The sequence below is a fragment of the Silurus meridionalis genome, chromosome 1 (genome assembly GCF_014805685.1).
Source record: "Silurus meridionalis isolate SWU-2019-XX chromosome 1, ASM1480568v1, whole genome shotgun sequence".
Classification (NCBI taxonomy): domain Eukaryota; kingdom Metazoa; phylum Chordata; class Actinopteri; order Siluriformes; family Siluridae; genus Silurus; species Silurus meridionalis.
The window spans coordinates 27,361,856-27,376,317 of record NC_060884.1 but is presented as its reverse complement, the minus strand read 5'-3'; the positions used below and the strand labels follow the sequence as shown (position 1 = coordinate 27,376,317).

General features: G+C 39.7%; 1 protein-coding gene across 2 annotated transcripts in view; it reads left to right on the top strand.

Annotated features, from left to right (window-relative positions):
• Positions 1-2,682: 2,682 nt before the first annotated feature.
• Positions 2,683-14,462, top strand: part of pik3r3b (phosphoinositide-3-kinase, regulatory subunit 3b (gamma)) — a 210,117-nt gene continuing 198,337 nt past the window's right edge. The window contains exons 1-2 of one of the 2 annotated variants that reach the window (XM_046859409.1): positions 2,683-2,839; positions 3,128-4,028. In XM_046859409.1, coding sequence (XP_046715365.1) covers positions 3,686-4,028 — 343 coding nt within the window. In that variant the 5' untranslated portion in view covers positions 2,683-2,839; positions 3,128-3,685. Of the gene's footprint in view, positions 3,055-3,127; positions 4,029-14,462 lie in introns of both variants that reach the window. The other variant, XM_046859419.1, reaches the window with a different exon arrangement.

The window sequence follows — 14,462 nt, the reverse complement described above, 5'->3', positions numbered from 1 at the left end:
TTTCTTCACATGGAGGAACAGAGATGACAAAGCACAAATTTAAACTTGGATGTTCTCCATAAAAAGCATTAATTACTATACTATTAAGTAGTTCGCGAAATCATGCAGTTGCCTGTGATCTCTTGTAGGCTGTAGAATTGCAATTTCCTTAACTTGAACTAAAGGGATCCCAAACCTGTTCAAGCATGCCTATGACCCTGTGTATAAAGTGTGCATACAGGGTAAGGGCATTGTTTATCAAGGTTGAAATGAAAACACCTGCAACACTTTCCTCATCACTTCTAAACACCTTTGGGATGAAATGGAATTCACCCCAGACCACCTCACCCAGATCTCACTAATGCTCTTTTGGCTAAATGAGCCTTCCCAGATGAACGGAGGTTATTATAACAGCAAATGGGCACAAAATCTGTCCTCAAACTTTCAGACATATAGTGCCTATATACATAGCTAAGTACTTACGGCAAGGGATACTGTTATAGGAAAATATTAAACTACACTCTGGACACCCCTCGTTCATTCTGCTGAAACATGACAACACTAATTTTGTCTGCTTGAAGAATGTCGTACGTGTTAATCAGATCTAATTATAGTAAATGAAATCAAGCGTGTAAAGCAGATGGAGTTCCAAGGGCAGGTAGGAGAATTGCATTCCCTAATTATATTTTCTATAATATTTTCGCTGTTTCATATGGATAGTGTTAAAAGGCATAATGAATGTAACAAGTGTTTGAATTTATTTTTTACCTCACATGAGAAGCATTATTAAATTACAGTAGGCTGAATAAATCATTTAATTAATTCTAAATGTGAAATGAAAAAAAGTAGTTATATAAATTAATTTTAGATATAAATTAAAAGACACACTTTAAAAACAAAATTTCAATATACATACATATGGGAGGGGGGAGGGGGGTGTCCGCTGATGTCAGTGATGTCACTGAGCCTGAACTCTGCACAACTCTAGAAGTAGTGAGAGAGGGACACTGCAAACTCACTTTAACTGAGTTGACTCCTCTGAAATGAATCATATTGATTCATTCGATTCATTGAATAAAAATGTAAATCATGAATTTATTGTCAATCACATTCAGGGGTTCATTCTGTCAATATATGAGTATGATTTATTTCTTCGCTAGCAGCACAAAATACAATTTTTCTTTAGGTAATATTATATTTATGTACTGTATATTTGACCCAGAATGGCTCACAAGTGAAACAGGAAAAGCCTGCAATCCAAGCACCAGGGTGGTATATAAGCTGTCAAGAATGCATTGTCAGCAAAACAAAACAAAATGTCCCAGTAGGCTGATTAGTAGCACCAAATTGAGGTGTAAATTACTTTGTGAATATTGTACATGTGTGCATGGTGGCTTTTGATGGACCGGCATGTCATCAGGGTATGTTCCTGTCTCAGTGTTTCAGGCATCTCTATCATGACTCTATCCAGCCTAAAGCAATCACTGCAGAGCTTCATGATATGTCCTCTGAACACACTTAAGTAAGCATGTATTAACTCAGGAGTGAACTGAGAGAGTTTTAAAAATAATATCGTGCTAGAGAATCTATGAACACAGCCCAGTTGTTGATTTTTACTCTTGCAGGAACATAAAGTGGGGTAATGCACCATTCGTGCATACACTGCAGCACTCTCGATTAAGGCCCACGAATGACTTCTTATCGAAGAACGAAGCTCCATTGATTTCTCACAAGGCATCAAGGAAAATCAAAGAATGAGAATATACCAGGAGCTTGTAGGAATACATAAAACCTAGTATTGACATGGAGTTTCGAGCTGATTTTAGCCCAAGGCTGTGCTGAGATTTTAGGTTTCTAAGCTATATAACTTACTCTCATATTGCATAAATGTTGTTAGAAAACAGATATATACCTGTAAAAAAACAGTGTTGCTTGTAAAAAATGAGTATTTTAAAATGTGTAATTATGTTCAATGTATAATCAATGGGCTGAAAAATCAAGGAAAATTATAAAGTGGTAGCTCAGCAGTTAAGGCTCTGGGTAAATTCAATTATTTGTATAGCACTTTTAACTATTGACATGGTCCCAAATCAGCTTTATAGAGATAATGAGGTTATAAAGTTGGAATGTTTTATTTTTGTGTCTATAGGTTTCTTCCTTATAAGTTTATCCCTAATGAGCAAGCCACTGGTGTCTTTGGCAAGCAAAAACTCTCTGATGGTATAACCAAGAAACCTTGAGATGAACCAGAATCACAAGAGAACCCATCCTCATCTGGGTGGCACCAAATCCATCCTCATAGTTCTTGAGTTGCTCTATATGGATCTTTAGGCTGTTCATGTGGAACCAGCCCTAGCTGCACAGAGTGGTCTCACAATTAAAGAGAGTTCCATCCAGAGGTAGGGCTGTCGGGAAGAATTGGGCAGATCCGGGTGATTGGAAGGTCTGGGGGTTTAAGCCCCAGCACTGCCAAGCTGCCATTGCAGGGCCCTTGAGGAAGGCCCTTAACCCTTTTTGTATCATGGCAGACCCTGAGCTGGGATATGTGAAAATGAATTGCGCTGTAATGTATATTTGATAAGTAAAAAGCATTCTTATAATCTTCATCATTCTCATCATCTTCTAGCCCACGAGTCGATTCAGTTGACTCCCGGAAAAGAGTCGAATAGAAGGAGCCGATTCTTGCGCGACTCGCCCGTCCCCAGCAGCGGTCCGGCTGGGCGGCTCTCAGCACCGAGCCACGCTTCCTTATGGAGGCGAAAGAAACGTGCGCTGTCATTACCGTGACCTGACAGCCGCGCTCTCTTCTGGGATTATTCGCCTTTAGACTCGGACGGCTTTATGCCGATCCCAAAAGACGGTAAGTTTTTTTTTTCGCCCCGTCGCTCGGAGAGTCGAGTTTGTTGTGCAGGATTAAGTTGGCACTAGTGCGATCACGCATCATATCTCAACGCTCTCTGCTTGGGCTTGGACTAGAGACTACATACAGTATGAGCTTTAAAGCGTCATGCAGGATTATAATGCAGTTCAAGCTGCCATGACATACAGTGTGCATGCATGCAGGGTGCAGTTCAGGTCAGTAGTTCAGAAGTAGTATTGTAATATAGTGATATATATTCTAATCATTTGTGCACATCATGACTTTCAGGTTGCTTTCAGGAGTAATTATTTTAGACCACCAGGTGAAGGCAAGTGGACTTTGGATTGACGGACAGGGTCTACTCGTGTGTGTCAGTCTGTAGGACCACATCTGACACCAGCCCGAAAGGACAATTTTAATAAATGTTGCTTTACTGTCTGGCGGCTGTCGCCAGTTCCGCAGGACCTACGGACGTCCACACTGCAGGTCTCTTTGTGCCCGAATCTGAGCTTCCACCCTCGTTCCCACACACCCCTCCTTGGCACCATCTTTTAATAAGACTGGGGCTGTTTCCGAATCCTCTGTCTGTAGTGTTCGCCACACTCCTGCACACGTATTCCATATCACGACAGACCACAAGTGTCCCTTGGACAATATTCAGGGAGTGTGCCATAGTGGCCTCCTCTTGTTCCTCTACGAGGAGATAATCCAAATGTTCACTTCCACTTCTCAGGACGTACCGAACCGCTAATTCAGGATTTTTCTTTTTAAAGAAAATACTTTTGTGTTTCTAAATAAACAATCCAAATCCAGAGAAAAAAAAACATCTTTTAAAGTGCATGCACAATGAGCTCAGACGGTTTCCAGTACCGTGCACTGTATGAGTACAAGCGAGAGAGAGGAGATGACATCTCCCTGCAGCCTGGAGACCTTCTCACGGTAGGCAAGCTAGCACTTCTGACCCCAGACTGCCAGGAGGGCGATGAGAAGAACCCGACGGGCTGGCTCCATGGCACAAACGAGCGCACCAAGGAGAAAGGTGACTTCCCGGGGACGTTCGTGGAATATGTGGGTATTGTGCGTGTGGGCCTGCCTGCAGGAAAACCCTGGCCTAGACCTGTTCCTCCAACCCCTGGAGTACCCCAAACACCTGTAGGACCACAGCCTCCAGGAGCCTGTGCTTCAGGGGGTGAGTGTTAATTCATCAAGTGTTTTACACATGGTTATGTAGTTTTCTTTAGTTACATTATACAAATGTGTACAATTCTGTTTTTCATTTTGGAGTCATAAAAAATAAAGATTATGTACTTGCCCTGACATTTTGTAACTTTCAGAAGCACAAATAGATTGCAGATGGCAGTGTATATGAAACCGTTGAGGTTTATAATGCTCATAATTAGGCTTCTAAGTATAAATATGTATTCATTAAAAATACAAATGCATTCACAGATCCTTCGTTATACATCATGGGTTATACGTTATACTCCATGGGTTTTGCAGTCCTGGCTTTGAGAACCTTGACATTTTTGAACTTCGCCTGTATCTGGTCAGGCTGTGAAAGTAGTAGGACTCATAGGACTCCGTTTGTGGGTGTTCACATACTAACTAAATCAGACAACGCAGTCCCAAGATGGCTGCTCTTTCTGCGTGTTTTGCATGTCTTTATACAGTGGAGAAGTTGGCCTTTATTGTGCCATTAATGCTTCTCATCATTCGAGATCCTCTTTTAGCAGGTAAGTATGACACGTTTGAGCCCCGAGAAAAAAATGACGCATCTTGAATTATTGATCAGCGATGCATTAGGCTGACATGCTACACTCAGCCGGTTATTAACAAGCGCAAAGGATTTCCTGGGAAACACTGTCAGCTCACAGCATGGGTCAATTTCTCAGGAAGTGATGAGACGTTTATATGGGAAGACTGGAACATTGAACGAAGATGTAGAAGAAATCAGAGCAGTGCTGGTTGATTTGGTAATGGTAAATTAATGCTGATGTAAGCGATGCTAGCAGTTCTGTTTAATCAACCCAACTTTTTCGCTGGCATTAATTAAACTTATATAAATTCACAATCTTGGGCTTATCATTATTATAAATAGTACTTCATTCCCATGTCCAATTATAGAAGCAAAAGGAATACAGGTAGTCCCTGACTTACGATGGAGATGCGTTACAGTGACCCCAAATTAACTTGAAAATTTAGTCGAGACGTGGTCTAACCTACCAAGGAATCTTAAAGAATAGTGATCACTATGTAGTATACGGTATTGTGTTAATAATTTAACAAATTACAAGTACATAATTAAGCAAAGTAGAATAAGTCTACTTACCGTAATGCATGAACTTATGAACTTTACAGTATATATGTTTGTGGCACCAGTTCACGAATGGAGGGTGGAGTCAGACGCTTGTTTTTCAGAGACCGAAGAGGAGAGAGGCAAGAGTTAATACTGGGCTTTGAAACACCAAAATGCTGCTACGTTTATCTGCCAGGCGAAACTTCATATGTTTTTAATTTTGTCGTATTGCTAGATCGAAAATTTGTAAGTTGAGCCATCATAACTCGTGGACTACCCGTATTTGATTCAATAAATTCTTTTCTAAAAAAAAAAAAAAGGTCTTAAAAAATGTGTTGCAATATCATTTTAATGTTTTTCATTTCTTCTAAAAGTAATAGTTAAAAGGTCTAGCAAGTTGTACTGTTTTAAAATTGATAAGGTTTTTATAAGGTCTTTAAAATGTAATGCAGATTGAAACATTTCTCCTCCTTTCCACTTTAGACATTAAATTACAGTATTAATTATAAACTTTATAGCATTAATTATAAACTTTATAGTATATTAGCATAAACCTTTTTAATGTCACACACGTTTCTTCTGCATTTTTGCCAGCAAATGTATATGTGACAAATTTGTTCTAGTGATGTCTTTAATTGTGTGTGTTCATGTGCTTGTATGTGTTCATAGTTTGCATATTAGGGGGCGAATTTTTTTTTTTAAGGCCTAGAAATCAGCAATTTAGAAAATGACCCAATAGAGAAAGAGAACATTTCTGTAAAATGCATTGCGATTTCCCATTTTAATTCAAGACATCAGCTTTTGTGTTAAAAACAAATCAAAAACTGTGAAATGTGACTTTCTGTATGCTTACTTAAGCCATATGGCCTGTTTAGTAGCAGACTAATAAGAAATACCGATAACCTTTATTCCACAGTGAGGAAATTTCTATATGAATACGGTTTAGAGGATCAGTTGGTTAGTTTGTTTATTTAAGGATTTTAATGGTTTTCTAATTAAACATTACCCCATGGATTTAGTTACGGACACCTTTAACTGATAGGCTTTTCAGTTCCTTAAAAACGAATTTCCTTTTTCACATCAATTAGAATGTAAAATTATGTTTATTTAAAACAAAGATATTTACATGCACGAAGTCCACTGGTCCACTTGATTTTGTTTAATCAAGTTAGGCTTTTTCAGGTAGAAAAATGTACCCCACACACCGACTGCACCAGCAGCAGCAGCTGTGAACTTCAATCTCTGGCTCTGTGCAGAAAAAAAAACTCCATTATCACTACCACATCTCTGGAAGTGGAATGAGCATGGATTAAGTGCAGAAATCCTGTCTTGATCACACCATATGTGTTTAAGGAATGGCAGATGAAAGAGATTAGTGTGCATCCATTATTAATGTAGAATCCAAGGCTTTGAAATTCCCACAAGTAAAGCCAACGTGCTACGGAACAAATAAGGAATTACAGTAGTTGCTACCAGGTAATCCAGTTGACATTCAGTTGTTCATTCACGGTGACTTTAATGGGAAATAAAGTTGATGGCAGCTGTCAAAAGGATCTAAATGGCGTTTACTGGTTAGAGGATGTGCCGTTAAGAGAGGAACGTGGCTGAAGTGGCTCGATTGTTAAACAAAGCAGCGTCATTTTGAGGAGCATACCATGTTGTTAGATGATCATGACAAGGTGGCTAATATGGACTAAAATGACTAAGGAGTGGCAGGATAACATGAAGTAAACTTCCTAATCAGACAATGAGTGAGAACAATAAAGAATGTGACTTGTAGAGTCCTACCGCAGTAGCAAATAACCATTCCTAGTGCTAGCCAAATGGTCAATCCACACTCATTTAGTCTTCATGAGATCTAATTTAGCCAAAGATTAGCATAAAATAGTGAACATTTGCATAATGAATAGTGTTTTTCAGCACCTATTTGACGTGTGCTGAATTTCTAGGTGACAGGTCTAATGATTCTGCTAATAGTCATGCTAGTAATTGTATGCTAGTGCAGGATTATGAATGGTCCAGTTACATATAATTCTAGCTAATAAGCTAACATGACACTATGTTGACTGGTGAGATAATGGCTGACACTATGAAGTGTTTGTTTGGTTTTCTAGTGGTGCTTCACATTAGCACTTTTATGAGATGCACTTACTCTGATGATCCTTTCTGAATTTGTTTTAAGGCACTGAAGGCAAACTTTTGCCCTTTTGTCCATAAACAGTCTGCTTTTGCAGTCAACATATACTTTTATATAGTTTTTCATAGTTTTTCCTGACGAGCCATGTTTTTATTCAGTTCTCTAATCATAATGAAGTAATAAAATAAAAACATTGACTGTCTGACCTAATGTAGCTAGTCTTCCTTCTGCTAAATAACAATAATAATACTAATTTAGAGCTTAGATGAACCCAAACTGCTATAGTTGATGTTTATCAAATTTGTTTTCGCGAACTACAGCTATATATGGTCAAAATTCTTCAAGGAATCAGTTTGGCGATCAGTGCTGACTTCCACTCTAATTCGCGTTCGCGTTTAGCGTACTTTATTAGCTCAACTTTGAGTCTGTTCGATTCTTGATCACTTACCACTAACGTTATTACACATTTGACTCTTTAGTTTCTTAAAAATGATCTGTTCGATAGAGAATTTTACACTTTTAGTTCTGTCAAAGCTCAGTAAGAAGGACCGATGCCAGAGGCAGTGAACCAATATGGTCTGGATCTTTTCTGATTGCATTTGAGGACATCTTGTCTGTGTCACTGTCTTTGCAGCAGTCGGACGTGCAGGTCATGCTGCATTGCCTCATTTTTGTGGCTATATTTAGAGAAGGGCAATGCTGCAGCCTGCTGTGTCCTCTGCCTGATGCTAAGAGATGCGTTAGCAGAAAATATGCTACTGGAGTAACACCTGTTTCACAAAGTAGTGTTTATACTGATTACAACATTATGATTATAAGGTTTTTATTTATTTATTTATTTATTGCAAACTGAGAATCTTTTTAAGGGACCTGGACCTTTTTTCATCCATTACTACTGTTTAAAGCCAGCCATTTTTGGCATTAGTTGAGGTACTGCATTTACTCTTTGCTTTAAAAAAGTCAGTGCTAAGTTTTGGCTTTGTGGCCATGGATCTGGACAGCTGCGACTCATTCATTTTCTTCTTCTCCCCATGGCAGGGAGGTGCAGACTGATCTGAGAGTCTGGCAGAACACTTGTTGGCCTTCATGCTGCTTTACTCCGGTCACATTCACCGTGACTGCAAAATATGGTGGGGTAATTTCACCTAGTTAACCTTTTTAAAAACTGTTTTAAAGGCAGTTACATATTACAACATTACTAAGGATTTCCTATTAAAGTGAATTCAGGGTGGTTTTAGGGTAGTTAGATGCGGATGCACTAGAAAATGAGAACGAACTTATGAACTGAAGATTCTGCTTTTAAGATACAAATCATCATCATAAAGTCATCAATTTAAAGTTTAGTTTTTCTTGAAACTTCATAAATGTGCAAAAAGAATAAATTAACTTGATTTATTTTTTACCTTATTTTTTTTTTACTGATCCTCTGAAGGCCAAACCTTTGGAAAGTGGCTAAGACACTTACAGCTGCACAGAAAAAGTATAAACATCCGTAATAAAAAATTGGACTTAATTAACAATTGAAAATAATACCAACTTTTATTCATTGTGACCAAACATTGCTTGCGAACAAATTTTTGTCCAGGATAAGCTAGCTTGTTAGCTAATATTTAGCTATAGTTAGCATTTTGAGCTTAGCCATGTTTATTTTGCTAGAATTCACATGTCTTGGTAGTGTTTTAGGAATCATAGCATGGTATTACTTTTTCTCTTTTCCTCTTTGTTAAAAGTAGTTTCAGTTTTGCCTTTAAGTGTCAATTTAGCATGCTAACTAACTAACTAGCTTACAAGTTATGTTTGTTTTATCAACACTGTCATTTAACAGGATATCAATTGCCCATTAAAACCAATGCAACAAATTTCTTTTTAGGGCCCGAGCACCTATGGTGCGTAGGACCCTATTGTAATTGTGTCGTTTTTTATTATTATTAGGGCCCGAGCACCAAAGTTGCGTAGGACCCTATTGTTTTTCTGTCGTTTCTTTATTATTATTTTTTGCATTTTTTTTGCTCGAAAACTCACGAAACTTTGCGTACACAGCGAAAAAAGTCGAAAGATTAGGTACGCCATGTTCCTCGAAAGTGGATGTGGCAGAACCGGCTCAGTAGCGCCACCTATACACGTTCAATGGTGTGTGGCTCGAGCTATGTTTCACGTACATGTCTGAAAATCGGTAAACACATGTAACACACAACGACCTACAAAAAAGTCTCTTGGTACAAAATCCGACACCCAACAGGAAGTCGGGTATTTTTAATTGTATGAGCAAATTTTTGGTCGATTTTGCCATTCGCACATGTCGTATTTTAACAAACTCCTCCTAGAGATTTGTTCAGATCGACACCAAATTTGGCAGGCATGATCTAAAGGCCTTTGCGATGTTAAATTGGGACGATCTAGAGTTTTCGTCGAAGGGCGTGTCCTTGGTGGTCTGACAAATTTCGACCATTCGCCATGAAAACAGAATTTGCTATAACTCGGACATACAATGTCCAATCTGCCCCAAACTTCACATGATTGATAACACTCCAGATCTGAACAGATGTCCATTTCCATATTTAGTAATAGTCATAGCGCCAGCTGCTGGCAACAGGAAGAGTCATTTTTTACTGTGCAATTAACTACTCCTAGAAATTTAATGCCATCCCCTTTTCTATTTAGTCAGTCTTATCTTAAGGCCTTTGCGCTAGGGATTTGTGAAGATCTTGAGCATGTGTTAAAGGGCGTATCCATGGCGCCGCAACAAATTTCAATGCCTCGCCATGGGAATAACAGTTGAGATTTGTTCAGATCAGCACCAAATTTGGTAGGCATAATCTAAAGGCCTTTGCAATGGTAAATTGCGAAGATCTAGAGTTTTCGTTGAAGGGTGTGTCCATGGCGGTCTGACAAATTTCGATGATTCGCCATTAAAGCGAATTTGCTATAACTCGGACATACAATGTCCAATCTGCCCCAAACTTCACATGATTGATAACACTCCAGATCTGAACAGATGTCCATTTCCATATTTAGTAATAGTCATAGCGCCAGCTGCTGGCAACAGGAAGAGTCATTTTTTACTGTGCAATTAACTACTCCTAGAAATTTAATGCCATCCCCTTTTCTATTTAGTCAGTCTTATCTTAAGGCCTTTGCGCTAGGGATTTGTGAAGATCTTGAGCATGTGTTAAAGGGCGTATCCATGGCGCCGCAACAAATTTCAATGCCTCGCCATGGGAATAACAGTTGAGATTTGTTCAGATCAGCACCAAATTTGGTAGGCATAATCTAAAGGCCTTTGCAATGGTAAATTGCGAAGATCTAGAGTTTTCGTTGAAGGGTGTGTCCATGGCGGTCTGACAAATTTCGATGATTCGCCATTAAAACGGAATTTGGTATACCTTGGACATACAATGTCCAATCTGCCCCAACCTACAAATGATTGATAAGACTCCTGATCTGATCAGATCTACATTTCCATATTTAGTAATAGTTATAGCGCCACCTGCTGGCAACAGGAAGTGTCCTGTTTTACTGTGCAATGAACTACTCCTAGAAATTTAATACCATCCTCTTTTTTTTTTTGGTCAGTCTCATCGTAAGACCATTGCGCTAGTGAATTGTGAAGATCATGAGCGTTCGTTAAAGGGCGTGTCCATGGCGCCGCGACAAATTTCATTGTCTCACCATGGAAATAACAGTTGAGATTTGCTCAGATCAACACCAAATTTGGTAGGCATAATCTAAAGGCCTTCGCAATGTAACATTGCGAAGATCTAGAATTTTCATCAAAGGGCATGTCCATAGGGGTCTGACAAATTTTGAGTATTCAACATGAAAAAGGGGAAGTTGCTATAACTCGGACATACAATGTCTAATCTGCCCCAAACTTCACATGATTGATAAGACTCCAGAGCTGCACATATCTACATTTCCGAATTTAGTAATAGTCATAGCGCCACCTGCTGGCAACAGGAAGTGTGGCACTTTGAAATGACTGTGCCACAATTCTCCCGTCTTTATTCGCTTACATGCACCTTGCCCCACTGTTCACTGTTTTCCTCAGGCCACCGGGTGGCGGTGAGCCCGGCGAGGGCCCGCACATCGCTGCTTGCAGCTTTAATTCTACATTGTATTTCACTCCCCAGTGTCATTACATTTAACTCTCACACAGAATCGTCTGAAGAAGGAAACACAGGAATCATCCTCTCCTGTGCTTAAAAGTCGAGTCCGTGTTTTAAAACTCCAGAGTTAAGCCAAGACCAAACAAAGACTTTTTTCGTGTGCTGTTTAAGCTCTGCTATTGTGGATTGTCAATTTAAGAGTCAAGGATAAACACTGTCTTTGTGAGACAGATTGATGTACCATACACATCTGTTTTTGTCTGGGGAAAAAATAACAAACCAGTTAAAAATGCTCTCCAGTGCAGTCGTTTTGAGGGCAAGTTAAAGGCCAAATTTATCAATGCTTTTTTTCAGTAAATAGGGCATAATCATTTTGGTATCTTAGCCCTTCTCATTGTTGCCTAAAGGAGCATTAAATGATCCTTTCCTTTCTTGAAAGCGATACTGATCTCTTATAACTCTCTGTTTTTATCATTCTTATGTAACAAGAACATGCGGTGGCTCAAAGTGTTTGAGCGATTCACTAAAATTAGGAACTCTTCCTGGAGGCACTGTAACTTTGACTGCTATGAGTGTAGACATGTTAAAAGAGGAAGAATGAGTGCAGACATTAACCCTCACACATTCGTATACACAAACAGGCTACAAACGCTAACATCTTTTAGAGGTCATAGAATGCATCAGCACAAAGTGCTCTTAAATGTACACATCCATTTGCATTAGCAGGGCAAATTGGTGCATCCATTAACACTAATGCACCTCTGGAAAGGCAAGTTTGCTGCAGGCATTTTGCACAGCAGAACTAATACAATCTGCACTCCAGAGAGAGGCTAGTTTCGAGCTGTCGGTTCACCTTCTCGAGCACAAGCCAGGGATTGCAACCCAACAACAGAAAGAAGAAGACAGTGAACGAGCGAAAGGCTGATCTAGACAGTTGGTTGTTTGAGGTTTAACTTTCAGTACACTTTGTACCAAACATGCCCGTTCTAAATTTTCTCCTCTCTCTCAGATTACAATGAACAGACTTTTTGTCTTGCCATTAACAAACTGGAGGATGGGCTCCTGTGCCACGAAGAAAGAAAGGGGGGGAATGAAAGGATAGGAGCAAAGCTTATCCATTCCAGGGTGAAAGCATGCCGACTGTCAGTGTGCTAAAGCATAACAGAGGCTCTGTCTACAAGGATGTGCATGGACTGGTTGCCCAATCAGTCAAGCACTAGTCGCCCAATCAGTTTGCTTCATGGAGCTTATCCTTCTCTTGAAAACGACTCTTTACAGTAGATTAACATTGTTTTCAGTCATTATGCATCAATGCCAAAGATCCTTTATTCATTATGCTTAATTATAGTTTTTTTACCATTTGGGAAGATGGAAGGTAATATTACATAGATTATAGCTGGAAATAGCTTGCAATTGCAGTCATTTTATTTTCTCCCTTTAATAAAATAAATACTGTAGGAAATAGTGCAACTGTAAAAGAGTCCTGAGTTTTACAGAGACAGCAGTTGGGCCAACTGCCTGAGCTGTGCCCTTAAGTGAAATAGCTGTCCTGCTCTTGGTTCTGTCAGTTTGCCTGTAAGCTTACAATATCCCTGAATGACACTTCAGCCCAGCATTGGTGTAAAACCCAATATGCAGTGTTGACACAGGTGCTAGTCTTTTTCCTTGGCCTTGTCCTCAATTTACTTTCCACTTACTTCTAGCTTGCCTGCTTAAAGTCTTACCATGTGTCCCAAGTGACGGCATCTTCAAAACATTCAAAGAGCATGACGAATTTCAAGCCATTGAATTCCATAGCTTGTGTAAAGCCTTACTGAACACACATAGACACATGGGAGATATTTGATTTACTCACATAAATCAAATGTGAGGAGTGAGATCAACTACTAAGATGTGTAAGAACTGTTCTGTGGCATGCAACTTTAAGCTGTAGTGATGGCCAGAAGTTTTCCACTGTGAATATTCGCTAAAGGCTGGAGAGAAAGTCAAAGCTTTATTGTGATCAGTGACGCTAATTTTGAAAAGATGCGCTACCAAAGGTTGCTCATGACAGAGAACCCATTGCTCTGTAGCTGGGAATAGTTTGAAGGTCAAGTATTAGCATATTCACAGACAACACATCTGTAAGTTGGGGTGACATTTTGTCCTTTGAATAGAGTCACTCGATCTTGTCCTATGGTTCCTTTATCCTTTTGTGTTAAAATTAGCACCATGGCACAGTGGGTACCACAGTCGTAGTCTTTATGGGAAGAGATATGTTCTCTCTGGGTTCTTCTTTGGGATAAGTGGAATGGCTATACTACATTGACCCTGGGTGTAAAGGTATAGGGTGTTTCATCAGGTTTGAAATCTCCTGCGTGTAACTTGTATATCCACTTTAATCCTAACAATGATAGATAAACAAATCTTCCTTTTCTTCTTTCGGCTTTTCCCAATGGGGTCGCCACAGCGGCTCATCTGCCTCCATACTACTCTGTCCTCTATATCTGCTCTCAAACCAACTACCTGCATGTTTTCCCTCACCACATCCATAAACCTCCTCTTTGGTCTTCCTATTTTCCCCCTTCCTGGTGGCTCCATCCTCAGCATTCTCCTCCGGATATACCCCATGTCCTTCCTCTGCACCTGTCCAAACCATCTCAATCTCGCCTCCCTCACCTTGTCTTTAAAATGTCCTACATGCGCTGTCCCTCTAATAAACTCATTTCAAATCCTGTCCATCCTCATCACTTCCAATGAACATCTCAACATCTTCATCTCTGCTACCTTCAGCTCCACCATCTGTCTTTTACTCAGTGCCACTGTCTCTAAACCATACAACACCGCAGGTCTCACCACAGTCCTATAAACTTTCCCTTTCACTCTTGCAGATATCCTTCTATCACAAATCACTCCTGTCACTCTTCTCCACCCACTCCACCCTGTCTGCATTTTTTTTTTTACTTCTTGACCACACTATCCATTACTTTGCACTGTTGACCCCAGGTACCTGAACTTCTCCACATTCTCCACCTCTTCTCCCTGTAACCACACCACTCCTCTGCCCTCCCTCCCATTCACACACGTACTATTACTCCTACTGAC